Source organism: Oryzias latipes, chromosome 17 (assembly GCF_002234675.1).
Source record: "Oryzias latipes chromosome 17, ASM223467v1".
NCBI classification, from domain to species: Eukaryota; Metazoa; Chordata; class Actinopteri; order Beloniformes; family Adrianichthyidae; genus Oryzias; species Oryzias latipes.
In genome coordinates this window covers 23,012,958-23,040,885 of record NC_019875.2, presented here as the reverse complement: position 1 = coordinate 23,040,885, position 27,928 = coordinate 23,012,958, and the positions used below count along the sequence as shown (strand labels likewise).

Here is a 27,928-nt window from a genome sequence, read left to right as displayed (position 1 = left end):
TATAAAAAGAGGTTTAAGGAGACTTGTGTAAAGTTATATCTAAAGTCTTCAGAGACTTTCAATGACCTGTGGGAATATCGCTTTTCACTAACAATCTGTTTTACCTTAAATAAAAGCAAAAGAAACCAATTAGTACTTTATGACCCTCTGATTATTTAAAAAATCCTTGGATTTTGTACAATTTTCTCAATTTTTCAGGATGCCAAATAGATTCGGTGACCTCTCCTTCTGCATCCACACTCCAAATCAAATGGAGCAGCTACCCTGGTGCGACTGTTTATGTCCTAGACTTGAGGGTTGTGAACTCTACCACTATTGCCCCTGTGATGCTAATGCAGACGTCGCCCAGCACGGAAAGGGTGGTGCAAGGTTTAAGACCTGGAACTGTATATGAGGTTACGTTAAAAGTTTATCAGATTCTGTATAATCCTGCGTGTACAGTTACTGTGACGGCAAAAACTGGTAAGAAAAGGGACTCTTCATAAACCCGTTGCATAATTTTTTGAATGATGAAGTTGAGCAATAACGTGGAACATCTTGTCTCACATCCCCACAGTTCCTGGAACGTCTCAAATCACATTTTCCAGAGCAACTAACAGCTCATCTTTGCAGTTTGAGTGGTCTCAAGTGATCGGAGCAGACAGATATATCTTAGTTGTGGAAGAGTTGAACAGCGATCCTCTAAAGAGCTCTAATTGGACTTTCACATCTTTAAGTGGACAAGTGTCTGGTCTGTCCCCTGCGACTCGTTATGCCAGTTATATTTACGCTGAAAACAGTGCAGGAAGAGGTGCCAAAAGTACCATAAGGACCATTGTAACATGTAAGTTCTCCAAAATCAATTTACACAGATCACTCTGGATCTTTTTAGAAGTGAGTAATTAACAGTTATATTTTCTGCTGAAAGTGGTGCAGCCACCTCTGGGTTTGACAGTGACCACGAAGACAGCCAGTTCTGTTCAAGTTCAGTGGAACCCCGTGGACAAAGTCTTACAGTACCTAGTGACTGTGAGAGACGCCAACAACCCCAACAGCCCGGCCATCAAAAATATCTCGTCCACATCTACAGAATTCACAAGTCTGAAGCCCTGCTCCACGTTCACAGTGGAAGTATCATCATACAACATCTTCTTAGTGCCTGGAGAGCCATCTATTGTTACATACACTACCTCCTGTGAGTATCAGTAAAGTTCATTTCATTTCACCCATTGTCTATGAAAGGAAACATGATCTGTACAATGAAATCAGAAAAAACAGGGTAAAGATGGTCACATGAACAAATAATAGTTCAAAATTTTGTTAACTGAATCATCTCTGAAGGGTAAAGTCTTATTGTTTCAAAGCAGAAATAAGAGTCATGTTTATGAAAATAAATAATAATAAGATAAACATATAGTACAAAACTTATTTTATAAATCAACAAGTAAAAATGCATTTGTGAATCTTAACACCCTAAGTTGGTTTATGAAGTTGCTAAAGCACGTTCAAGCTAAAAAATAGATATATTTTTTTTAAAATATCAAAAACTTTGCGCTCAGTTTTAAAAACAAAATTCGCTAAAGAAGTACATCAAGCCAAAAAACTGGTTAAAAAACCCCCAGAAAAAACCCTCCTATCCATTAACTGCCAAGTTAGCTAAAAAATGAGCACAGACGTCAATAAAATGAGTCAAATTTATGACTGAAAAGTTAAATAAAATGCAGCAAAACAATGAAAAAATCCTAGCTTCTCAAAGCGTGTCACTAGAATGTGAATTATTCAATTTTGGTAACTGTGTCTTCCTTTGATTTTTTTCTGGCCCAAGTATCCAAATTTTCTGACAAACTATGATCTTGAAGGATTCAAAGCTTTTAAAAAACATTAAAAATAAATCAGCAAACCAAAGACACAAGCATGAATTTTGTGCAAGAACTGAATGTTTTGATGCTACAGTGTAATTAAGAACATGCTGGGAATTTTTTATATGTTAAAAAAAATAAAATACTGTCAATGTTTCTCACCATTCACACAGTAATAAAGATAATGAAGTTAGATAATTAGTTCCCATTCTTATAGCATTCCAGGTGACTTTAAAGACTCATAAAAAGTGGAGTAATACATACGGTACTCCCTTCTCCACCTTCATAGAATTTGGCTCTAATCAAATTAAAGCAACAAAGTTACACAGGAGAAAGAGAAAGATTCAAAGATTTTGCCAATTTTTCTCATTGGTTGTAGACTTTTTTTTCCAACTTACTAGTAAACATGTTGGTTGTTAAAAACACAGTTGGCAAAAGATGTGATGTTCTAAGACGATGGTTTTATGTTTTATACAAAAAGAACATTTTAATTCAAAGTAAGAACGTTTTGATGCAAGATATTCAAATTTTAGATGTTAAGGATATTTGTACTAAGATTTTACTGCTATATTTAGGTCGTGAATCAAATGTATCTGCATGTGAATAATTTCTGCATACATTCATATTTTATTCAGCAAAAATAATTCATAATTTATGGTACAATCAACAGATTATATTGGTTAACTCCCCTGTGTCTTAGCCTTCGGTCCTTAGAAAGATTATTAACACCTTCTTTTACTCCTATTTAACCTCTTTCTCAGCCATCAACGCAGTAACTACAACCTCTACAGCCTACAACTGCACAAATGGGTCTGTCACAGTTTCTTGGGATGGGGTGTTTGGGGCCAGCTTGTACAGGGCCACAGCTGTTGATGGCACAGGGGCCTCCTTGAACTGCACATCAGCTTCCACCAGCTGTCAGATCAGCATGCTCACATGTGGAGAGCGGTACCAGGTCCGAGTCACGGCCATTTCTGGCAGCTGTGAAAGCACCTCCAACACCTCGGCCATCTTTGAGACCGGTGAGAGCTCCGCACACCCGAAAAGGAGAACATCAGTCCTCTTTGCCCTTTTGTTTACTTTTCATCACTCGTTTGCACATACATTAACTGAGCGTCTCCTTTTACATCTTACTGTGTCACGCATGCATCTGCTTTATGGCAGCGCTAACATTTAATGAAAGATCTTTATGTTCTTCCCAAGGTGTCCTATGTTCTAAACTGTACAATACGCCCTCTGATTAGTCAATGAAACCTGTCATCCAATACCAGCCTGAAGGCCTGTTCAGTCTTTTGAGAAGGGGAAATATCCCAAGAAATTGTAAAAGAGACACACATCTTATGAAAGTTTCAGAAGAAATAAAGCATGTCACGTAGACCAAAAAAAGAAAAAAAAGTGCAAATGAGTTTTTTTTTTCCATTTAACCATAAATGAGCATGTCCTGCTACAGTGACTGTCTTTTAATGTCCCATCTTCCTCTCATCCTTCAGTGCCCTGTGCTCCGGCTAACCCTCAAACAGAACATGTGTGCTTGTCTGACATGATCGTACTCAGCTGGCAGCCCACCAACAACACCATCTACTACGAGGCGACGGCTGTGGACAGCAAAGGCAAAGCGATCCTGTGCAGGACCCTGGACAGCACTTGTTTCTTCACCAACATTGGCTGTGGTCAGCGTTACACATACACAGTCCTTGCAGTGAGCTATGAGTGCAGCAGTCAACCCAGCATGCCAAAGGTCATGCAGTCCTGTGAGTAGAATGTCTTCATTTCGAAGCATGAACTTCCTCTGGATTTGGATTTTGAGTCATTTCACTTAATGGATAACAATTTCAGAAAGAGAATATTTGTTTTCTTCTTGCAGCTCCCTGTGAGCCAACAAACGTCAGGACAGCTGCTCACTGTGACACTGGAAAACTCATCACAACCTGGGAGCCGTCTGCAGGAGCTCTTTTCTACAACGTGGAAGCCATGGGGAACAACGGGGAACTGTACAAATGCTCCTCCCCAAACAATAGCTGTGAAATTACCGGTGTACCGTGTGGCGAGTTTCTCAGCGTGTGGATTGTTGCCTCCAATGACAACTGCTCCACTGGCAATGTGTTGGGACCAGCTGCTCAGACTAGTATGGATGAAAATCCCAGTGAGATTAACAGAAGATGGTGTAGCACTGTCGTTCTGACACGTGATGTTTTCCCCTCCTCTCTGCAGATCCATGTGTCCCCTCCAATGTCGAGGTATCAAAAACGTGCAGCCCAGATTCTGCAACAGTCAACTGGCTGGCAAGCAATGGAGCTATTTTCTATTATGCCACTGCTCAAGATGCAAATGGAAACCCGCATGAGTGCTTCTCACTGGGAACCAGCTGCTCAATCAGTGGATTAAAATGTGGGCAAAATTATACAGCCAGCGTTAGTGGAAATAATTTTTATTGCAACAGCACACAAAGCCAGGAGGTCGCGTTTACAACAGGTACTGTGCCACAAAACAGAAATATTTGTAAACGTTTAATAAAAGTCCCAAAAAAATACACTTTAAAATGTGCTCCTTCTTCAGGACCCTGTGCTCCAGCCAACGTTGAAGCTTTCGCAGAATGTGATACCAATCATGCTGTGGTGAATTGGCAGAACAACCAAAACTATGGCCATTACTCAGCAATGATAGAGGACGGGAGCGGAGCCAAGCTCACCTGCACCAGCGACAGATTCAACTGCAGCATCAGCCCTTTGCCCTGTGGAAAAAAGCTAAACGTTACCGTGACCTACACCAATGGAAACTGCTCATCCACATCAACACCTGTTAGCATGGACTCAGGTACTGCAAGTACAATCATTGCTACCCGGGAGGTTAAAAAAATAGGAAGAAAAATTAAGGTTTTCTCAGGATCAACTGACAATTCTTATGAAAATACAATATTCTAATGAAAATACAATATTCTAAAAGAAAAACAGTTAAAATTCGAAAAACAAATTGGTTTAAAGACAGAAATCTGTAAATAAATACGGAATGGTGGCATCAATGCCCAAACTATTAGAAAGTGAATTGTTCCCTTTCAGTGAGTCAATGTTCCAGAGTTAAAGTTTTTGTCTTAAAGAAAATTGAATTACTTAAAAGAAATGACAAAATTTCAAGATAAAACTCAGGAAAAAAATGTAAAACTGAACAAAAAATAACAAAATATAGTGGGGTTTTTTTGGTTTAAAAACCAACGAAAAACTATTTTTAGATAAAAGACTTTACAGATAACGCCAGCGTTCTGAGAATAAAATGAGACATGAAGTCTAAAAGTGTTTGTTCACTGAATGTTGAGTTTAACCGGAATAAATGTCCAGACAAAAATTTAAATCATAAAATTCTGAAATTAAAGACCGAATTAGATTATTTTGTATATAAAATATCAGTTTACTCTTTAAAGTTCTAAGGTATTCTAAAGTAGGAAAAGGTTTTTAATTCCAAAAAGTATAAAATAATTATGTTTAGTCTCAAAATCCTGTGATAAAATTCAGAAAAAATGGAAAAAATATCTTGACTTATTTAGAAACTGCAGAGAAGGTTAAAGTCAGAACTCTTCATTTAAACCTAAAGGAAATGTCATAATTTCGCATTGTCTTCTCATATTTCAGTCCCTTGTGCTCCAGAGGATGTGAAGGTTAGTGTGAACTGCAGCACCGAGGAACTGACCATCACCTGGAGCAGTTCATCTCCTGCAGAGGAATACTCTGCCATCATCTCTGGAGGAACAGGCCAGCCTTTGTACTGTAACTCCACAGACTCCCACTGTACTTTGAGGGGGTTGAGGTGTGGAAGCCGCTACAATGTGACCGTTTCCTCTTTTAATGGGTCGTGCTTAAGCCCACCGAGTTCAGAGGTCACGGCGTTAACATGTGAGGTGTCTTTCAACTTTAAAGTTTATGCAGCTCTTCTTCATCTCCCCGCTCACATGTTATTTCTCTTCAGCACCATGTCCTCCCACCAACGTCTCAGCCATGCACACCTGTGCTCCAGATCCTGTTCCTGTGTCATGGGCCGCCACTGGAATAAACGCCAAACAGTATACGGCTGTGGCTGTGAGCCACAGAGGTCACAAGTCTGAGTGCACAACTAATCAAACCTCATGCAGTCTGTCTGGGCTTCAGTGTGGGGAGACGTACTATATACATGTTTCAGGAGCAAATGACAACTGTTTCAGTCAAGACAGCAGCCCTGTCTCCCTGCACACAGGTGACAAACTATTGACTTGACTTAGAGACTAATGCAAAACCTAAATAATATATTATGAAACTCTCAAAACAACCAGTGGCTGCTTCTGTCCTCTCTCTTTAGAGCCGTGCCCTCCCTCCAACGTGACCAGCCAGCTGATCAACGGAACAGCTCATGTGACCTGGAGCCCTGGTGCCAACGCCGCCGGCTACAATGTAAAAGCCACGAGCCACAGTCACAGCATCACTTGCAGCAGCTTCACCTCCAACTGCACGCTCAGTGACCTGGTCTGCGGCCAGGACTATTACATTCGGGTATCTGCCACGGATGGGACATGTGCTAGTAACTACAGCGCTCCCTTTGTGCAAAATCAAGGTACAAAAAGCAGAAAACTATTTCAAACTTTTTTATACATTTTAAATTAAATTTTGATTTTTTTAATGGATCAAAAAATGTAAAGCTTTTAAAAATCCCATCTGTTCAGCATTTCTGGTTATAATTTATTGCATCACATAGGAGGGCCAGACTCTTTAAAAATAAAGCAACTTTTGTAAATCAAATAACTGTGATAAAGCTGTATGACTAACTTAGAAATTTTTTGTTCAAAAATAGAAAACAATTTTTTTAATAGAAGGAGAACAAAGCAGGTGTGGCCATTGTTAGAATGGACTTTATCTGAATATTTAAAAGCTGCTTTCCACCATACTCAGCAATGCCTAAAGGCTATTTTCTTCCCAGCAATGCTCTGGCACAAGTGTATACAGAGAACATATAATTAAAGATAAAAAATATCCATTAAAAAAAGTTATTTTATTCTCAGCTCTGGTTTGAGGTTTGGCAATGTTTTCTATGAATCCTGTTAAAAAAAGACCCAAACTTAAATGCTCCTTTAACACATTCTCCCACTTATCTGTTTCTGTCAGTGCCATGCTCTACTTGGAATTTCACCACAGACCTGAAATGTGAGACCAATGAGCTCCTGGTGAGCTGGAACGCTTCTTTCTCGCAGCTCAACTACAGTGTCACCGCTGCGCCAATGGATGGTAACATCCCTCCAGTCACCTGCCATACCAACAACGCCAGCTGTCTTCTTAGTGGCCTTCAGTGTGGACACTCTTACAACGTCTCCATCAAAGTGTCTTCTGACACCTTCAGCGGACCCCCGAGCCCTTCACAGACAGTTAAAACAGGTAAAATGAAAATAAAACCGGAAAAGCAATCTTCTGTTGCATCACCACTCATTTTTGTTCCTTAACTGTCTCCCCTCCAGCTCCATGTTCTCCTACCATCCAGAGTAGCACTCTGATCTGTGGCAACAGTTCCTCTCTGGTGTCCTGGGCTTCAGTGTCTGACGCCATGGGTTACATAGTGAAGGCAAAATCCACTAAAGGGCACCAGGTTTCCTGTAGCACCACCACCACAACCTCATGCACCCTTACAAATCTCTCATGTAGTGAGACCTACGTGGCCAAGGTCACAGCCCAAGGACAGCAGTGTGACAGCGCTCCCGGCCCGAGCACCAACATCACCACCAGTGAGAGCCACTGGGAAATCCAGTACGTAACTTCACCCAAGCAGACTTAAGTGATGCATCCTGTATTTTTCCTCTGTTTAGCTCCATGTCCTCCAGCTGTCATATCAAGGCAGTACAACTGTGGCACCAACACTGCAGTATTCAGCCTTTCCAACCCAGTTGAAAAGCTCACCTTCCTTGCTCAGCTGGTTGGAGCCGGATACAAGGACAGCTGCCTCACGAGCAATGCCAGCTGTGTGTTCCAAAGCCTTCCATGCGGCTTGGATTTAAATCTGACTGTGCAAAGTCAGGGATCAGAGTGCAACAGCAGCATTAGTGTCAGCGAACCCCTTCAAACAGGTAAATGAGGTGTTATGACATCTCTAGAAAAAACACAACTAGCATAAGCTTACTTTGTACCTTTTTTTTCTTTGCCTTTTTGTTTTCTCTTTTCTTTATGTGTTGAACCTGTGAGCTATATTTGCAACACTGAATTTCCCTAATGAGGAAAAAATAAAGGCCTATTTAATCTAATCATATCTAATCCTCAATAAGATTTAAAGGGATTTGATTGGAATTTTAATGGCAGCCCCTGGATGCTGTTTAATTGACTCTTAATCATAATTGGATATATTTGCACTTTGACATACAATACATAACACGGTTAATCCAATAAATGTTAAGGTTAAATTTGTCAATTTAGTTAATTGCTTAAAACAGACTGGAAAGAAGCATATCATCCCTTTAAAGCTTTACTGTCTATTTTTAATTCCATATACCATTTCATAACTAATAATTAGAGTTTTTTATACTTTACCAATCCAAGTGCAGATCATTTATCAAATCCATAAGTAGTAATGGTATCAGATAACAAAGATAGATTGCATATACCTTTAACTAGGTATTTATAGGGGGTTTTGGATCAAAATTAGTGTCCTTGTCACAGTGGAAACAAGTTACAGATATGGTTATGATGTTGATGAATGAAAGCTTCATACTCTGTAGTTGAGTTATCATGGGTCCAAAATTAGTATACATTAATCTGTTGTCAAATCCAGGGTCTTCCTTCTAGATTAACAAAGTTTTTTCTAAGTTTTCTATGCTGTAATAATTACCATTCATATTTGTTCTTTTACAAGCTGATATCAGTGGGTTGATTTGATCATCAGCTTGTGCATTTTTACAGTGCTTCTGAATTTTTGGTTAAAAAAAGATGTAAATAAAATGTCAAGCCTGATTTCCAAATGCCTCTGTTTTCATTGTTTTCCCTCCCCAGCCCCCTGCCCTCCAGAGAATGTGAGCGCCACAGTCCTGTGCTCCAATCATTCAGCACTGATAACATGGGTGGGGCGTCCTAATGCCTTGGGGTACAATGTGACAGCAAAAAGCCTGGGAGGCGACATCCACAGCTGCCACACCAACACCAGCAGCTGTGAAGTGACAGACATTAAGTGTGGGGAAACCTACAGCGTAGAAGTCACAGCGTACACACAGACGTGCACGGGATCCCAGAGTCTACCTCACAGATTTAGAGCAGGTGGAGGAAAATTTAAGTTCTTTTTAGTGTTTGAAGTAACTTACATTTTTTCTCAGATATGAAACCTTCATTGTTTTGTTTTCTCTTCAGGTGTTTGTCCTCCAAGTAACGTCACTGTGCTGGCGACTTGCGAGCCCAGAACCATCTCATGGTCAACTGCTACTTGGGCTGAAGCGTACATTGCGACAGCCACAGCAGCAGATGGACATACTCATACTTGTAGCTCAAACTATTCAAACTCGTGCAATTTCACTGATCTTCACTGTGGAGAAACATATTCTGTCACGGTTGTAAGTGGGAATGGGAGTTGCTGGAGCGAACCAAGTTCCCCGGTGCAGCTGAGAGCAGGTGAGTGCATTGAACAATGACAGGATGCAGAAATTCTATAGTCTGAAAACTCTCCTTTTTACTGTGCTTTTTTTTTTAAACAGAATTAAGTGAAAGCTTGGTATTTACTGTTTAAAATGCTTCGGAATTGGTGATGCTGCTTTTTTAAAAGAAATGCCATAAGACAATTAGCCTCTCTGAAATTGTTAAAAAATAATTGCTTAGTCTAGTTCACATACATAGTAAATAATCAATAAACGAAAGGAAAAAAATCCCAGAGGCTATGCACATATGGTAGCACATCTAGTTTGTTGTCCAACCATTTCTAGATTTTCTTTTATTTATTTATTTTTGGTCATCTCTGGTCTGGGATGTATCTGCACCAAAATGCTGTGGTGCACATCACATCAAATCAGAAGCACGCTTTCTAAAGATCTTTACCTCTTGACCTTTCCCAGCTTTGTGTCCACATGCCAACCTGACTGCCCACGTCAACTGCAACACCAGCAGAGTGGACCTCATGTGGAGTTCAGTGGCAGCACCTTCCTATGTCATAAGGGTGGAAAATATTGGCGGTGTAGCCCTACCTGTAGACTACACCACGCCCAACATTTATCTTTCTCTATCTAACCTGGCCTGTGGAGAAAGATATGCTTTCAGCCTAGCAGTTCAAGATGGGAATTGCCAAAGCAGCTTCAGCCCACCCATTGTACTAAGCACAGGTAGGATCGTTTTTAATCTTCTCCGCTAGCAAAAAATTGAGGATTCAACCAGCAGCACATGTGAGGTTACCGTTCTGCTGTTTCCCTCAGTTCCGTGTCAGCCCTCAAACCTAACCGTAAATGTGGACTGTGGGACAAACAATGCCAACTTCTCCTGGGCTGAAAGCAGTGGAGCAAGTTTATACACAGTCGAGGTGAAAGGAGCGAACGGCCACACGGCATCCTGCTCCTCCAACACCACCTCCTGCTTGGTGAAACTGCCCTGTGGAAACACATACCATGCCACGATGGTAGCCTCAACAGAGAGCTGTAACACCAACAAAAGCACTGTAATGTTCTTTGAGTCTGGTAAGGCACAGCTAACCTAACATTCAGTTTTTTCATCAAAGATATATTTTTATTTAAAATAAAACTGGTTTTATGCACTTGCTACAAAAAAGAGCCATAGGCATAATATAATATTATTTGAAAACAAAAATAAGAGTCCAGGATGTTTGCTTTAAATAAACTACCTGTTCTCTGCAGCTCCATGTTTGCCAGAAGGCATTGTGGCAAAGTTAGATTGTGAATCCCACATTATTAACGTGAACTGGACTCACACTAACGGCTCAGATGACTACACCGCCTGGGCCATCAGCTCAGATGGACACAGAGTCTCCTGCAACTCCACAACAAATTCCTGCTCCATCCACGATCTCCTGTGTGGCAAGATCTATGAGGTGGCCGTCACCTCCTCCTCAATCAAATGCCAAGTTATTGCTGGCTCTGACTATAAGATTCAGTCATGTGAGTGAAGCTCTTCCACATTCATACACACTGTAATGTGTGGATCTATTCTGGATCAATTGTCTTCTAATCCACTTGCAGATCCATGTGCACCAATAAATACAACCGTTGAGCAGAACTGTAGCTCCAACTGCATGACAGTGAAGTGGCACGACAACAGCACAGCTCAGAACTACACTGTGAAAGCCACCTCTGCCTCAGGTGTGAACTCCACCTGTGAATCCAGCAACAGCAGCTGCTCCTTCCTGGATTTAAGCTGCAGTCAGCTCTACTCCTTCACTGTGATGGGACACAGCAATGTTTGCAGGAGTGATGTGAGCACTCCCATCATAAGCTACACCGGTAAAGAGTTTCATTTTTTTTTCATGGCAATGCTTTTAATAAACATTGGTTTTTGTGCAGAATCACAATCGCGTTACAGAAAATGTCACAAAACAACAAATAATGTGTTTTGTTAGGACTTAAGAACCGAAAACATGAGGACTCTCAAGTTACAACATAAAATAAAACACATTTTTACACATGGAAGGAAAACCAACTGCTAAGTTTCATTAAAATGTGTCTCCCTGACTTTTGCAACTTTCAGTTTTCATAACATGTTTTGTTATTTTACCTAGAATATTTTTTTTTAAAACATAACTTTTTAAAAATATTCATAAATACTTTATATCTAAAACTGTAAACAATGAACTTTAAAAGTCAGTGTGATTAGGAAATACTTCCGCACAACTGCACATCATTTTGTAGTTTAAATCAGCTTACATTGGGTTTTAGTGTCATGGGCAAAAAACTGGTGCACAGACTACAAACTCTGATGAAAAATACATCAAAGTTAAGAACTAAGTCTTAGATGGTAAATCCTTTAATTCGTGCCTTTAAATTTTCCTTTCCATTTCAGCTCCGTGTCCTCCAACCAATTTGTCAGCAGAGCTGAACTGTACGACCCGCAATGCTGTGGTCAGTTGGAGAACTGTGACCACAGCTGTATTCACAGCCAACAATGTCCAGGCAACCTCCCCTGATGGACACAACTCCTCCTGCAGCAGCATGGGATCCTCCTGTAACCTTGATGACCTCGTTTGTGGGCAGAAGTACTCTGTTGTTGTGGAGGCGATCAACGCTGGTTGCCCTGGTCCTGCCAGTGCTCCTACATTCCTCACTGCAGGTGACTGAATCTTCTGTTCCTAATATGGAGTTGTACCTGAGCACAGCTGATGACCTGCCTCTGCCTCCAGAGCCCTGCATTCCCATGAATATTTCTACTCACTACAACGCGAGTGCTGCCTGGGTGACGTGGAGCGCTGCAGCCGGGGCCAGTTCCTACACAGTTCAGGCTGTGACAGACTCGGTTGCCCCAGTGACCTGTGGCGGCAGTAACAGCAGCTGCCACCTGGGCGGCCTGCAGTGCAGTCGGATGTACAACGTGACGGTTACAGCACATAATCAGGCCTGCAGTAGTCTGCCCTCAGAAACGACACACCTGCTGACAGGTTTGTTACTGCGTCAGGAAAAGATGTGCACACACAAGCCTCTCCTCATGTTTACATGTGTCTTTTTCAGAACCATGCCCACCTACAAATGTTCAAGCCAGTTTGGAATGTGAAAAACTCATTGCCACCGTGTCCTGGCAGCAGAGTCACCTTTCTGTGGGATACGTTGCCTATGCAGACAACAAAAATGGACACAGCACCTCCTGTTTTAGTGCAAACACCACTTCCTGCAACCTTTCAGGACTGATGTGTGGAAATGTCTACAGCGTTTGGGTCAAGGCTCTGGGAGAGCAGTACAACAGCTCGGACAGTTCTGTTGTTTCTCTTACAACAGGTAAAAATCAGTCATACGTAGTGCCAACAGCTACTGATTTTAAGAGGATAAATGGCACGTACTTGTATAGCACTTTTCTACCTTCCTCGAAGGCCCAATGTCACAGTCACATTCACCCATTCACCCAAACACACCCATTTACTGCCAAACCCCAGTGCCAACCTTCCACCAGAGGAAAGGTGGGGTTCAGTGTCTTGCCCAAGGGTAGGAAAGGCGGAAATCAAACTGCAATCTTCTGATTGAAGGTGAACCACCCTACCATTGCACCAATGTTGCCCAGGGGATAGTTACAAAAAACAAGATTAAAAACAAATCATATCACAAAGAACAGTCTTTTTTCTTAAGTCTATGTCTTAAGCGAAGTGTAAGGCTTACAAAATGTGCGATACAAGCTGTCCTTGTGATGTGATTGGAAATAACTTTTTACAATATCTTTAGTATAGTAACTTTATTTTAAACTGACGTCTATAAATCAAATGTTATCCCTCAATCTTCTGCTGTTTCTTTCAAATCCATCAGCACCTTGTGAGCTTGGCAATGTCAAGGCCAACATGAACTGTGTGGCCCACACAGCAACAGCATCCTGGCAATCCAGCTCTGGAGCTTCCAACTATGTAGCCGTGTTAGCAACTTCATCGGGCCACGTTAAAAGCTGCACCACCAACAGCACCAGCTGCCAGCTGAGCTCCCTGCAGTGCGGAGAGAAATACAACCTCACTGTGAAGGCTCTTGGAGATACTTGTAACCAAACTACTCTAATGGCAGGATACCTCATCACTGGTATGCACGAGCTTTTGTATTTTTGAACAAACTAGCTTATGGTGCTTGACAGACAATTATGAGCTGCTCTTCACCTGTCTTTCTTCAGAGCCTTGTGCACCCGTGAATCTCTCCGTCCTATATAACATGAGCACTGCTCAGGTAACGTGGGCCGGAGCAAAAGGTGGAAGCTCATTCTCTGTCGCTGCCGTCAACAACCAAGACCCGACAGTCACCTGCAACTCTACAAACACCCAGTGCTCCCTGGTGGGTCTGAAGTGCAGTCAGAGCTACAACATCACCGTGATGGTGGCAGATCCTACCTGCAACAACACAGTTACCTCAGAGCCCTACCAGCTCATGACAGGTGTGTCTCAAACTGGTTTCATATCTTCTGACTTTGTTTTCTGTCTGAAGAAGCTCACATGCATTTTTTTTTTTTTATTTTTTTTTTTTTTTTCAGAGCTCTGCCCCCCTACAAACGTTCAAGCCAGTTTCAAATGTGAAACTCTCGCTGCCACAGTGTCCTGGCAGCAGACTGGCTTTGCTCTTGGTTATGTTGCTTATGTGGACAATAAAAGTGGACACCAAATCTCCTGTGTTAGCTCCAATGCCACCTCATGCAGCATTTCGGGCCTGATGTGTGGGACTGTCTACAGTGTCTGGGTCAAGGCTCTGGGACTGCAGTACAACAGCTCGGACAGCTCCGCCATCTCTCTTATGTCAGGTAATTCGTGTTCTTCCTGTTAACCTGATGCTGCTAGGAACAAATCTCTCAAAATGTACTTTTTCTTTGATATCTTTCTTTCCTTTCCAGGGCCTTGCCAGCCAAAAATACCTTCCGTTCAGGTTCCCTGTCAAAGCGATGAGGTCCAGATCTCCTGGAATCAAACAGATGGTGCTGTGAATTACCTGGTCAGGACTGCAGGGAATCGTGGGTATGTGAAGACCCACAACCTGACACAAAGCTTTCTGCATGCCCCTTTACCGTGTGGACAAGAGTTCAACGTCACCGTTCAAGGACAGGGCAGCGTGTGTGACAGCATCCCCAGCAGTCCTGCCTTCTTCAAAACAGGTAGCTATTCTTTTCCCCTTCTTATCACATTACATTGAGTTGAAATCTTTGTTTCAACCTTTTGTGTTCTCATCATCTCCTCACAGGCCCATGCATCCCCTCAAATGTGACAACCCAAGTGCAGTGCAAGTTTAATCAGGGCTCTGTCAGCTGGACGCAAAGCGATGGTGCTGAATCCTATGTTGCCGTGGCAACTGGTCTCGATGGTCACACCCACCAGTGTCTCACCAATACCACCTCCTGCACCTGGGACGACCTGCACTGTGGGAAGGAGTACACTGTTGTAGTGAGAGCAAAGGCCGTCAACTGCAGCAGCCTGCCGAGCAACAGCTCCATCATTTACACAGGTACGAAAGGTTTGGGGATTATGAGAGATTTTGAGAATTATATGACGGGAATCATATGACAATGAAAGAATTTGAATTATTTTAAATGTCACTCAACCTTTCTGTCTCCACACAGACCCCTGTGCACCGCAAAATATGGATGCAACCGTTAACTGTGGAACAAAAGTTGTTGCTTTGAACTGGAACTCTCCCAATGGGACTTATTCGTACACAGTATCAGCCGAGGGGGGAGATCAATCAGTTAGTCTCCACACCAACACAACCACAGCTCTCTTCTCTGAGCTCATATGTGGACAAAACTACAGTCTGAGAGTCACACCCCAAAACCAACACTGTGCCGGAAACTACAACGCACCTGCCTCTGTGCTGACCTGTGCGTGCTGTTTAAACATTACCTTTATAATCAGCAAAACATTTTTCAAAGTTTTAATCAAACTGGGATTTTGTTTCCAGGGCCATGCATACCTACAGGAGTTGTTGCATCACAGGCTTGCCAATCCAACTCTGTCAATGTAACATGGCAGCCAAGCAATGGCTCAGAGCATTACTCCGCCACTGTGAAAACAGAGACCGGCGTTTCAGAAGTGTGCACAACCGAAAACAGCTCATGCAGTGTTCCTGCAGTGACGTGTGGACAAAACTACTCTGTGTCCGTCACAGCTTCCAACAAACAGTGTAATGTCACTTCCAGTCAAACCACAAATGTGAAGTCAGGTGAGCAAATTAAAAGGGAAGCTGGGAGAATGAATAGTTAGAAGTGGATGCTTTTAGTGGCTATGCTGTTTAATAACAAAACTTGTGAAATGGAGCTTGGAAGAAATGTTAGTATGGTTTTTAGCCTTACCTTTGTACATTTCTACACTTTTTTCAGTGCCTTGTAGTCCCACGAATGTCTCTGTGTTTCTGGATTGCCCCAACAACTCTGCCGTGGTGTCCTGGTCTGCCAGTCGTGGTGCTGTGCAGTACTCAGTGACCGCGATCAGCAGTCACCTTAATGACAGCTGTCAGACATCTGGTCTCACCTGTCGCCTCAGCCTTGCATGTGGCAGCCTCTACACGGTTCAGGTGGTTGCTATGGATGATAACTGCTCTAGTATTCCCAGCAGTCCTGTGGCGTTCAGCTCAGGTGAGAGATGTGACTTTACCTGACAGGATACCTACACTCCTTACATTTGATTAATTCTATATTTTTCGTGTTTTCAGGCCCCTGCCCACCTGGGAATGTGAGTGCCCAGATGACATGTCTGTCAAACAACATGACCGTTTCCTGGGATGCCATCAGAGATGCTGACCACTTTTTGGTTTCATTAACTTCTTTGAATGGAACCATTAAATTGTGCAACACCACAACTACTGCATGCTCCATCAGCAATGTTACATGTGGAGAAACATTTACCATCCAAGTCACCTCTGTGAGAGGCAATTGCCTCAGTCAGCCCCATCAAACTTCAAGCATCCAGACAGGTCTGAGCCAGTTTTCTTTCTAAATGCATTGGTATTTGCAGAAATCCCTCCATCTTACCAGCAACTCTGATGCCTATTTTTTTAGCTCCCTGCCAACCCAAAGGAGTAAATGGTTACCTTGACTGTGTATCAAACTCTGCCTGGATTTCGTGGGATTCTGCTCTTGGAGCGAGCAACTACACAGTGTCAGCTGTGGGTTCAGGGATCTCTACAACCAACTGCACTTCTATCACAGACACTAGATGTGAGGTGAAGGACCTGGCCTGTGGTGTATCTTTCAGCTTCACAGTCACAGCTGCAAACAGCTGGTGTGACAGTCAACCAAGTGCTTCTTATAGCTTGGAAACAGGTATTTCCAATCTACAGTCTAGCTTTGAAATGTTTATTCGTGCAGCTGAGTGAAGTTCATGTAATCTATACTCCATCAGCCCCCTGTTTGCTCTCTGCAATCACCGCTTTCGCTCATTGCCACAACTCCTCCATCCTGGTGGTGTGGGATCTGAAGGGAAGTGGGGGAACCTCCGCATATATCGCCACAGCGGAAGCGAGTGACCACACTTTTCTGACCTGCAACAGCACTAGCAACAGCTGCTACCTGTCTGGGGCAAAGTGTGACCTTCAGTACACCATCATAGTCGCAGCATCTTCAAACCGCTGCAGCAGTCTGAGAAGTCCTCCATACAAAATTAGCATGGGTACGTTTATTTAAAAAATGCTAAAAATAGTTTTGAAAAAAAAATAGTAAATCTACCTAAGCCATGACAGGTTAGCTGTAAATAATGATGAACATTTCTCATATTTTAAAAGGAAATAATTGTATTGCTACAAAAGTGTGACCTTGTCATAGTAGAAGTCCTATAAATTTTTATGTTAAGTGCTAAAAATAGCAGAGCAATAAAAGTGCGTTGGGGTTTTAAATTGGAAAACTGATGATACATATATTTCTTCATTTAAGAATCAACAAGAGAAGTGAAAATTTTTTTCGGCTTTCTTTCAATTGATATGGAATTTTGGCCTAAAAACGCCATATCCTGCTCTTTAAAGACTAATATCTCTACCCTGACTTTAGTTTTGATTCTTTTTAGTTACCCTTTATTTTACCAGGTGGATCACTTGAGAACAAATTCTCATTTACAATGATGACCTGGCAAAAAGACACTAATGTTTAATTTTGTGTTGGTTCAAGAACCTGTCATTCATTACAAACCTGGTTTCCCCACCGCTATAAATCTTGAGGGAAGCCTTGATTACCTGAAATCCTCTTTTGATTTGATCCATGCAGAGATATGTATACAGAAGGATTTAGGAAGTGACTTTATTGAAAATCTACCTTTATCATGAGTTTTGTTCAAAAAGCCATTTCCTTTGCAGAGATGGGCAATGAACAGCTTTACATCTGAGTTTCTGTACCTCCAAAGAATAAACTGTATGCACTGCCTGGTCTAAATATAAGTTTTCCCCTTAAGGAAATCAAGGTTCGAAGTTAGTTTAGGGGCAAATTAATAAATTATGACTGTTGAAAAAGTGGAAGAAAAAAATCAAAATCCTCTTGCATTTTGGGAGAAGTCTTATAACATTTGACAATACTTTTAATCAGAGTGTAGTATAACAAATGACTAACTATATTAGATAAAATACTAAAGCATTTTTCCAAGTTTAATTAAAACTTTCTTTTTCAGAGCCCTGTCCTCCCAAAAATGTAACGGTAGATGCTTCCTGTGAAACTCACAGTGCTGTGATATCCTGGACTTATTCTCCTGTTGCTGAATTTTACCAAGTGGTAGCGACGGCTGTGGATGGTCACAAGCATATTTACAACACCTCCTCCACCAGCTTCAGCCTCACGGAGCTCCACTGTGATGAGCAGTACACAGTTTCTGTGACTGCAAGTCAAGAGAACTGCTCCAGTAAGGCCAGTCAAAATGTAACCCTGAGCACAGGTATTTATTAGAGCCACAACAATCAAGACACATTGACAGCGATGACCTTAGTTAAATTGATATTGCCTCATTTTCCTTTCTGTTCAGGTCCTTGCCAGCCAAATAACGTCTCAGTTTCCTACAACTGTAGCAGTCGCTCTGCATTGCTAACATGGATTCCCAGTAAAAATTCAGAAAACTATTTTGGCACCGTACAAGCTGGAAGTGGAGACAACATTTATTGTCACAACACAAACCCAACCTGTACCATTGATAATCTTAAATGTGGCGTGTCATACAATTTCTCTGTCCAAGCCTCTGATGGGACATGCAACAGCTCCCTCAGTGACCTGGTGCAGTTTGGAGGAGGTATTAAAGCATCTATTTCTTCCAGAAAAACTTTTAAATGTTTCTTCTTAAATAATTCCACCCCTCCTAATTTGTCCTTTAGCTCCTTGTCCCCCCGATGGCCTCAAGGTGCGGGTGCTGCCAATGGAGATGGAAGTGCAATTGTTGCACTTCAGCTGGACGCATGTCACCTGTGGAGACATTGAGTACCTGTTGACTTTGACGGGAAGTCTGCAAGGAGATGACAGGTCAAACCTGTTTCAACTCTCATCCTACTGGTCGAGTACAAATCTCTTTGAGATTCCTCTCCCCTGCAGTTCATCCTACACTGCCATGCTGCAAAGTAGGAACTCTGCAGGAACAAGTGGCATGTCTGCACCCCTCAATGGAACAACAGGTAGGTGATATAGAGAGGCCAAGACTTTACAGATACTGGTGCAGATATTGAGGTAGTTCTTATAAATCGGTGAAATCTTGCTGCATGTATGCTGTTGTTTTTTTGTATGCTCCCTTTAGGGGGCACCAGAGTGAACTAAAGCCCTCCATCCAACCCTTTTCTTTACAACCTTGCTCACACCAAACAGCTTCATGAACCTCCTTTTTTGTCTTTGTCTGGTCATCTTTCCTGGTTGCTCCAACCTCAGGATCCTTTTACAAACATAATCACTGTCCCACTTCTCAACTTGTCCAAATCTCAATCTGCTTCCCTGCATTTATCTCCAAAACATCTAAACTGAGCTAATAGATTCAGTCATGGTCTTGTCCATCCTCATCATTTCAAAAGGAAACTTCAATGTCTTCGGCTCTGCCCCCGGTCTCACTTTTTCTGGTTTATTATCTAGTATTCTCTTACTTGTATTTGTTTTATTTGTATAATTTTATCAACTAATTTATTTAGCTCTTATTGTTGGAAGCAATTGAATTTCCCTACTAGAGATTCACAAAGTTTTGTCCTATTCTTCTGTTCTATTCATCCTTGCTGACACTCTTTTGCTAAATACCACTTCTCTGGTTCACATCCTACCTATGTAAGATTGACTTGGCTTTGGTTTATATCAGATGCCCATCCTGACACAACCCTCTGCATTTTACCTGGACTTGGACCAGCAAATCGGAGCATTGGACTGTGCACCCTTTGTGGTTGCATTTTGTACTATAAAGTGAAGGAGGCATTTGACAGAGGCAGTTGTTTACAAACTCATTTTAATTTCTGTCTGTCCCACAGCTCCCTGTCCACCGACAGGAATAGTGTTCAGCGGTAACAGCTCATTTGCCAAGGTGTCATGGAATAGGACCGTGTTTGCCACCACCTACACTCTTTATGACAACAGTGTAAAGCCAAGGGTCCAGCTTTGCAACACTACCACGCTATCCTGCTCTTTGTTCAATCTAATTTCCAATAATCTGGTGATCACTGCGAGCAACGCAGCAGGAGAAAGCCAAGCAGCAAGCGTCCCCAATGGTAGGAACTGAAGTTTTGTTTTTATGTGCACTTTTTAAAAACTTCTACACCAACTAAGATGAGCTTTTTCACTTTTTAGTGGTACTGCAACGCAGGAGGAGAGACCTCGGGGCGCAATTGTCCACAGATGGTGAGTTTATAAAATATTGAATTTGCTTTTTTTGTCGTTAAATTGTTTGTGACAAATATCAGCTAATGTCCATAAACTCACTCATCTTTCCTGCATCAGGAAGAGCCTCAGCTCCTCTGCTGGAGGTAACACAGGTCACGCCAACAGCCATTTGGCTCCAGTGGTCTTCAGTGGAGAATGCTTCACATTACAGCCTGCTGATCACCAAACAAGGCAGCTCCGACAGTCAGACGCTGACCGTATACGGAGAGAGCATAAGTGTCACCAGCCTGAGCCCCAACATCACCTACTGCTTCTCTGTGACAGCTGCAAATGGACCACAGTCAGAGCCTGTCTGCACACAAACAAATCAGGCCTTGCAGTAAATAAAAGGCTTCTGTTAACAAAACTGAAATATTCTAATTAAATGTAATATTAGCTTATCTTTATAGTATGTCAAGATCTCAAAAGTTTAAATAACTTGTGCTTTTTCTGCAAATCTTTAGAGGTTTGATTTTGTGATTTAAGGCTACATTTGATTCAACCTTTACACTGCAAGCCTTTGATTTCAGCTTAAAGAGCCACTCTAATGTGTTCTTGGTGTTTTTAACATGTTCTTGTGGCATTCTTCTGATGATGGAGGACCTATATAAAGAAAATTATTCCTAAAATTGTATTTCTGAGTCATTCCTTCATTCTAATCATTATGATTTAGGAGCAGACGTAAAAATGATCTAAGAAAAAAAAAAGCACATTTGTCTCATTACTGGGGAGAGGAAGGGGGCGGGGTTTCTATGCGCCAACGGTCCCACCCACAATTTAGACAGGAATTTCTAATGAACCAGTTTTTTTTTCCAACTGCATAATCATAGGACCACTGGGAATGGCTTTTAAACAGATGTAAAGATGATCTGAGTAGGTCTCTAAGTTCTAATGCTTTTAATAAAATATTTTATCACCATTTTCTGGATAAGTTCACTAGATTTGTTTCCGACTTCTCTTAACAGTAAATTAGCCCATAACATTAACATTAGACTAGGAAGTGAATAAATATGATCATATTTACTGTAATTATCTTTAATATGAAGTGTTTTTATTTTACATTCTAATAAAGCTGTCATGCATTAAATTTATGTTTGTTGAACAAAAACTACATTTCCATTCAAAGTTGCAACACAAGTGTCACTTATAAAAGTGTTTATTAGAAAACAAAAATGCAACAGAGCAACTCATTCACAACACAAGCAGGGATGACTGTGTGGTAAAAACGACTTTCCAGACTTCCCATCAGAAGACCAAAACATTCTGACTGTCTGCACACCATTTTGGGCCCAATCTTGAAATCATAATTTGTGTACTGCGCTCTGAAATATTTTAAATCTTTAAAAATCTTGGTATTGCTTTTATGGAGCCAAAAAAAAACAACAGGTTTTTCTATACAAGTTATGCAAAATGTATATGCTTACGTTGTAGGGTCAAAACGTTGAGTTTAACTCTGCTAAATGTGTGCAGACCACCTCAAAATGTTATTTACAAGCTCAGGTCTTCTCTGCTCAAAAACAACCATAGAAAATTAAAAACCTTTTTAGTCGCTTTACAGATTTCGAGTGAGGACCAACACTGCTCTGGAGGAGCAAACAGCAGAAAAAAACAAATGTTACACTTGCAGAAGACAGCGATCTCTGGTTTCCGACGCTCGAATGCCTCTGCTCTTTAGCACATGACTGACCGGACAGCGGCATAGAACTAAGGGGGAAACACGGAAGTCGTGTTGCCGTGAGGCCACATTTACTCTGCGCTCTGGCTCCTTCTGCGATCGCCGTGTTTCGCGTGGTCGTTGTTCGACTCTCGCTGATGATGGCTCCTCTCTTTGCTACGACTACGTTTGTGTGAACGCGCCTCCCCGTCTCGCTCTCTGTCCTTCTCTTTGCTGTGGCTGCGCTCCCGTTTCCTGCTTTTGTCCTCTTTGTGTTTCCTGTCTCTGCTTCGACTGCGGCTTGGTCGTTTACTCTTCTTCTCCTCCCTGTGTCGGTCCCTATCGTCTTTATGCCTTCGTTCATCCGCCTCTCCCCTGCTCCTTCTATCCCTGGACCTCTCCCTGTCAGCGCCCCGGTCCTTATGGTGATCTCGCTCCTTTTTCCTGCTCCTGTCGTCTCCTCCATCCCTTTCTTTATCTCTGCGTTCGCTCCGCCTGTCCCTACTGCTGCTGTGACTTCTTTTACGCTCTCGCCTGTCTTGGTTTCTTTCTGCGCTACGAGATCGTCGCCGTTCCCGCTCTCCTCTGTCCCGGTCCTTGCCCTCCCTCTCCTTCCTCTGGCGGTCCCGTTCTCTCTCCAGCTCGCGGTCGTAGCTGGGGCCATGGCGATCCCTCTCCCGATGGTGACTCCTGCTCCTTGACCGTTTCGGTGACCTTCTGGGGCTTGGTGTCCGCCTGGGTGTCCTGCCAAAGACAAACGGCTCATCAAGCAAAGTCAAAATCACACAAAGAAACCACAAGACTTTACAATCATTAAGCGTTCGTTACAATTCTTTATATTTAATGTACATTTTACACAAAAAAGTGCATTATTCACAAAATAATTTACATTTGAAAATCAAAACATAATTTTTTTAACCCAATATTTTTTGGCACATGGTCAATGGATCCTATCAGCCTTTCAATACGTCAATTTATCTAAACATTGTGAACTTTAAACACCCACACCAATGACCATCGTGTTTTTGGAGTTTGACATGTTCTTGTGGAATTTTACTGATTATATGGAAGACATGTATACAGAAAATTAAGATTCAAATTGCATTTAAGTCTTTATTTATACAAATCTACGTGAAGCAGAAGCAGCCATTTGAAAGAGCTTTTTTTGTCATATAGAAAATACACTGAGGGCTACAAGCTCCCTGGTCTGGTACGTTCTGATGCATTCAAATGCGTCTTTGCTTTATTCCTCTGCGCTGGCATCTGGCTCAAAAATGTAGGGCTTGAAATCAGGAAATATTGCTAGCCATTTTTGTTGCACCGGTAATGTGTTAAGCTAGCAGGAGAGCATGTAAACAAAGGGATGATGAGAAATGAGGGCAGGCTTACTGCCACTCTGCAGAAACTTCGTCCTAGAAAAGGACCTGCGTGTTTTGATTTGGGCTAAAAATGGCTCAAAAGATGACCAGAGTGCCTTTTTATTATGACTTTGGATTTAATTACAAGAATGATGGGAGATGCAAAAGCAAATATTATATCTGTAATGACCTTAAGTTAATAATAAACATGTACAGCTGTGACCATGAGATCCTCTGACCAAATCTTCCCCACAGATCAAAGGACCAACATGATGCAGCCTCTGGTCATGTGATTTCAGGATCTTTAAAGAAAAAGAAAAACACATATTTGTGGAAAAGTTCTGGACTCAAAGCATGTACCTGGAGTGGCGTCTCTCTCCTTGCCTCCCTGTCTCAGCGAGCGGCTCCTCTTCCTGTGGGTCTTTTGGAGCCACCTTACGGGGCCGTGCCTTAAGGTTCTGGTCGATCATTTTCTGCACGGGCACAGGGATCCGTGGAAACAACGTGGAAAACCACTCCAGTTTTGTTAGAAAGGATCGCAGCATCTCTCCAATGGTCATTACACAGCCTCCTCCAGCTTTCACGTCAAGATCCTACAGAGAAACGAGAAGAAATGGAAATAAACTCCATTAGTTTTAGATGAAACGGAAGTAGATGTAAGACTTTATTTGTAATTTTTGCTTCACATCAAAAATTATTTGTGATGACCAAGTACTGAACCTTCACCTCTGTTCATCTTGCTTAATATTTCATATCAACAAAATAATTATAGCTTAATTTCTGCCAAATAATTAAAGTAAAAATGTCACAAATTGTTTACCTTCTCTAATCTCTCTAGTCTGCCATTACTGAGTTTGAGCAGCTGAAGCAAAGCAAATCCCCCTTATTCACATCATCCTCTTTTTTTTTAAACAAGTTAAGCTCACTTTTCCTTTCAAAAACCAAAATTTGTGAAAAGGGATGGTAAGACATTGCATAAGAGATACAAGAAAATAATTGTCTTCTTTCTTTAGTTTCTAAAACCATGTTGAGTTTGAAAGAAGAAGCATAAGGCTGCCCACAGTGTAAGCACAGATTGGACTATGTGGGTAAGTGCCCTCCCAAATAAAGAGATATCAAATTTATATGGTAGAGAACAGCTACTTTGCACTCACGCAAACCAACAGTGCTGAGATACAATATCCAATTCACCTGCTGCACAATGGGCATCTAAAGAAAAAAACAGGGGAATTAACCAGTTTGGCAAGCTTTCAGAATTTCAAAGTACAAGAGAACATCATATGAGGCCTGGTTGCACAGCCGGAGACCAGATTTAATGGAACAGATGCATCCAATTCTTAGCATTTTTGATCAAATTTAATATCAATATTTAAATTTGCCTTAATACAAAATTTTGTTTTGTGCAACAAGTCCTGAGAAGAGTTTGTTTAAAAACAAAAAAACAGGGCATGCCTTATTATAACATTGTGTGATTCATTTGGCATCATATATGGTACTTACCCTGAGAAAAATCAGCATGGAGCAGTGACAAGTTACCTAACTACTCAGGCTCAGAGGACAAAAACTGGGGAACAATTAAGCCAAATGAAAGCAAAGGTGAAAAATCAGCTATGAGCATCACAAGGGGGAGCAACGAGGTTGTGTTTGAGGTGCTGCGTTTGAATTAGCAGTTATTGAATAAAAAGGAGGGAAAAAAATATGAAATTATTACCCGCGATGACATACCTCCTCATCATCCAGGAAACCATCGTACCAATCTAATAAATCTGTTGGGGGTTGAGTGTATCTGAAACAAAAAGCACAAGTTAGCTTCAAGGAGTCTAAGTTGACCTAAAATTTCAATTTTTTTTGGTTGATTTTTGCCACTATGATTTTCTTACCACTGTAAATCATTCATGTGGATTCTAATCTATAACTATCTCAGATGAAAGACAATAATCCTAGTCTTTTGTAACATTTTGAGCAGTTTGTATGTTCAAAAACAACAAAAATAAAGTTTGTGCTAATTTTTTAAATGTTAAAGTTTGAATAAAGCTCAACTGAAGCTAATATTATGCAAAAGCATTCATTCAGCTTTACGAAATCCTGATTTCCTTCACAGAGAACAGCAGGGATAAATCAAACTGTTCTAAAACAAATTATTTAGATTGAACTGTCCTTCATTAACAACCTGCAAAGCATAAGCAATTTATGAGAGAATAATAGATTGTTTCCACACTGGCTTAATTTAGAATCACTATTGTCCTCTCGAAGGCCAATAGTCAGAAGTTGTGTATTTAGCACACTTTTGAAGCTTTTTTGTACCTAGTTTCTTTAGAAAATGTCTACAAAAGAGCAGAATAATTAGGTGTTATGGCATATATTGTCTTAACAATAAGTTTCTAAATGAGAAAACGTGGGACTCTGGTAATGAACTTTGTCTCGTACCTTATGTACATGAATCCAAGTGCTCTAATGTATGGAGAGTCGGTGTGAGTGATCAGCCCCATCAGCTGTTTTCGAGTCAGCTTTAGAGTAAACAGTTTGTACAGCAGACAGAAAGCAGTAGACACAATTCCTCCAGTCCCAACACCACGCACCTTCCAAAAGTACAAAAAGCAACACAAATCAAAGCAATGCATTTTACTTTGAAATTTCAATATGGCTGCTTTGCACAGACTTCACACACTAAAAGGATAACCTAACTTGAATCATACCAAGCGTTTTTTGCGGCATCCCTTATTTCAGGAGATGTCAGGTTGAGGAAATGAGGGGGAATATAAAAAGAACGTACTTCTCACTTACCCCTCCGCACATTCCAGTCTGACCTGCGGTCTTTCTGCTGCCTTTTTCCCAGGGCTCAATATGAGTCACCTGTGAACCCAGAGAAACCAGATCAACAACAGGCTCCAACATTATTATAAAACAAGAAACTGAAGACTAAACATTCCAAATTATAACAATCGTTATTATTGCATGTGTTAGTTCACGGTAAATCATAACAATTCAACTTTTGCGACTTATTCAATTGTACCGTCGATGAACAAGCTAAGCTTTTGTTATCCAACCTGAAAGTGCAGTTGCCTCTGTTGTTTGAACTACGATAACTGGTTTATTAGCATTCGATCTAATACATATCGATCTAATTGCGTAAAATAAGCGGCATCCCCTCCGCACCAAGCAAAATCTGGCTCTTCTTTCCATGTAAATGATATGCAGTGAGTGTGCCGCAACCGCGCTGAAGAAAGATTGACTGGACCGGACGCGGTTATCTAACTAGCATGCGGATTAGCATAGCAAAGGCTGCCGACCGTTACCTTGAAATAGATTTCATCCACAACTTCATGGTAGGTTTTGAGTTCATAAAGCTGAACTTTGAAATACGGCGACGATAGGACATTAGTGAGAATCATTGGGTTGAGGTTCATTGTTTTTTCGTTACCCCATAGGGGCAGTACGTTTCCATGTTTCCCCGATGGAGGCTTGCTAACGGCCTGTGTTGGTAGTTGGTTTCCGACGTTAGCCATGTTAGCCGAATCCCACACAGCGAAGCTCAGGTTACTGTCACTCTACGTCCGACTACAGAGCCATCAAGAATAGCTAGCTAAAAATCGGTCTAGATAGATTCCGTTTGGTAATTATCTTTGTATTTTTGGTTAAATTGCTGACAAGAACTTCCCGCCGCCGTTTTAGCTACAATGCTAGTGCGAGGTTGAAGTGGTGTAGTGATGAACTTTGTTTTCCGGTTAAACTTGTCTCCGCCCATTCAGACAAGGAGGGCGCGCGCCTTCGAACCCCAAGGGGTTTCACTTCCGATGCATAAATCGATTTAAATCAATTATTTAAACGTCAATGTAAACGTTTCGGTCTGAAAACCGTAATTAAAAGGGGGGAAAAAAATAACTTTCGTAATTATAATAGAACCGATGATAATAGAAAATAATAATAACAATAATGGTTCTCTTAAACAATTTCCATAAATTTCTATTTCTATTACTAGCAATACTAACAATACTTTGTTGTTTCCAAAATATTCTAACAAGCATAGCAATCATATAAGTTGATGTATGAAAACAATTTTTGAACTTATTAAAAATATATATTAAAAAAACAGTATTAAAAGTACTTCTTTATTAGCCCAATTGTTGATTGAAACCAAGTTTTTGGTATTTAAATATATTACAAATTGTGTCAATAAATGTTGTAAAAATGTTTTCTTTAAAATTATACTATCAATTGATTTGCTTAAAGAAAATTAGGAAACGTATTTGAGCATATCTGTGACTTTTAAAAAACCAAAAGGGTATTTTTCTTTCATTGTAACTACAAATCAATTTACGTCAGATTTGGTTTACTTTCAATTCGATTCAATTTTATTTATTTATACAGCCCAATATTAATACAATGGTTGTCTCATTGGGCTTTCTAGTAAACATGAAATCACAAAGAACATGCAGTCACACAATTCAACATTTAATGGCTAAACTAAACAGACTAAGCTAAATTGGGGATCCCTGCCATTAGACCCTCCTTCTCGGTTAGGAAAAACTCCCAAAAAACTCTAGAAAGTTTATTAATTTTATTAACATTAAATAAAGTACTGACATTATTCTTGTATCTGCTTAAATTAATAGACTTAAGAAAAACACAATCTGCATTTTACAA

General features: G+C 41.1%; 2 protein-coding genes across 2 annotated transcripts; one reads left to right on the top strand and one right to left on the bottom strand.

The window, feature by feature from the left end:
* Positions 1-199: 199 nt before the first annotated feature.
* Positions 200-21,881, top strand: LOC101174950. The gene is made up of 40 exons (XM_023964904.1): positions 200-462; positions 557-823; positions 908-1,174; positions 2,600-2,860; positions 3,329-3,589; positions 3,703-3,963; positions 4,050-4,310; positions 4,395-4,652; positions 5,462-5,722; positions 5,796-6,059; positions 6,162-6,413; positions 6,962-7,228; positions 7,309-7,572; positions 7,654-7,911; positions 8,828-9,088; positions 9,179-9,436; positions 9,874-10,137; positions 10,228-10,485; positions 10,663-10,923; positions 11,005-11,265; positions 11,822-12,088; positions 12,159-12,413; positions 12,484-12,747; positions 13,267-13,527; positions 13,616-13,873; positions 13,970-14,233; positions 14,324-14,581; positions 14,668-14,928; positions 15,044-15,301; positions 15,382-15,642; positions 15,800-16,054; positions 16,132-16,392; positions 16,478-16,741; positions 16,821-17,087; positions 18,072-18,332; positions 18,420-18,680; positions 18,763-19,056; positions 19,885-20,121; positions 20,201-20,251; positions 20,351-21,881. The coding sequence occupies exons 1-40, from the start codon at positions 327-329 to the stop codon at positions 20,614-20,616; spliced, it is 10,125 nt and encodes a 3,374-aa protein (XP_023820672.1). The 5' UTR covers positions 200-326; the 3' UTR covers positions 20,617-21,881.
* prpf38b (pre-mRNA processing factor 38B) lies at positions 21,413-27,023 on the bottom strand. Its single transcript, XM_004079199.4, has 6 exons — positions 26,581-27,023; positions 26,069-26,137; positions 25,712-25,863; positions 25,010-25,070; positions 23,645-23,877; positions 21,413-22,670 (listed from the first exon to the last, which is right to left on the bottom strand). The coding sequence occupies exons 1-6, from the start codon at positions 26,788-26,790 to the stop codon at positions 22,019-22,021; spliced, it is 1,377 nt and encodes a 458-aa protein (XP_004079247.1). The 5' UTR covers positions 26,791-27,023; the 3' UTR covers positions 21,413-22,018.
* Positions 27,024-27,928: the final 905 nt, after the last annotated feature.

Excerpts from the sequence above, each read along its gene's own strand:
- LOC101174950 (XM_023964904.1), top strand. The coding sequence starts at position 327 with ATGCTAATGCAGACGTCGCCCAGCACGGAAAGGGTGGTGCAAGGTTTA. Across the intron at positions 13,528-13,615 it reads GGCAGGATACCTCATCACTG|AGCCTTGTGCACCCGTGAAT; the intron begins GTATGCACGAGC and ends GTCTTTCTTCAG. Across the intron at positions 18,333-18,419 it reads AAATGTAACCCTGAGCACAG|GTCCTTGCCAGCCAAATAAC; the intron begins GTATTTATTAGA and ends CTTTCTGTTCAG.
- prpf38b (XM_004079199.4), bottom strand. The coding sequence starts at position 26,790 with ATGGCTAACGTCGGAAACCAACTACCAACACAGGCCGTTAGCAAGCCT. Across the intron at positions 25,864-26,068 it reads AGACTGGAATGTGCGGAGGG|GTGCGTGGTGTTGGGACTGG; the intron begins GTAAGTGAGAAG and ends TACTTTTGGAAG. Across the intron at positions 22,671-23,644 it reads GGAGAGAGACGCCACTCCAG|GACACCCAGGCGGACACCAA; the intron begins GTACATGCTTTG and ends TGTCTTTGGCAG.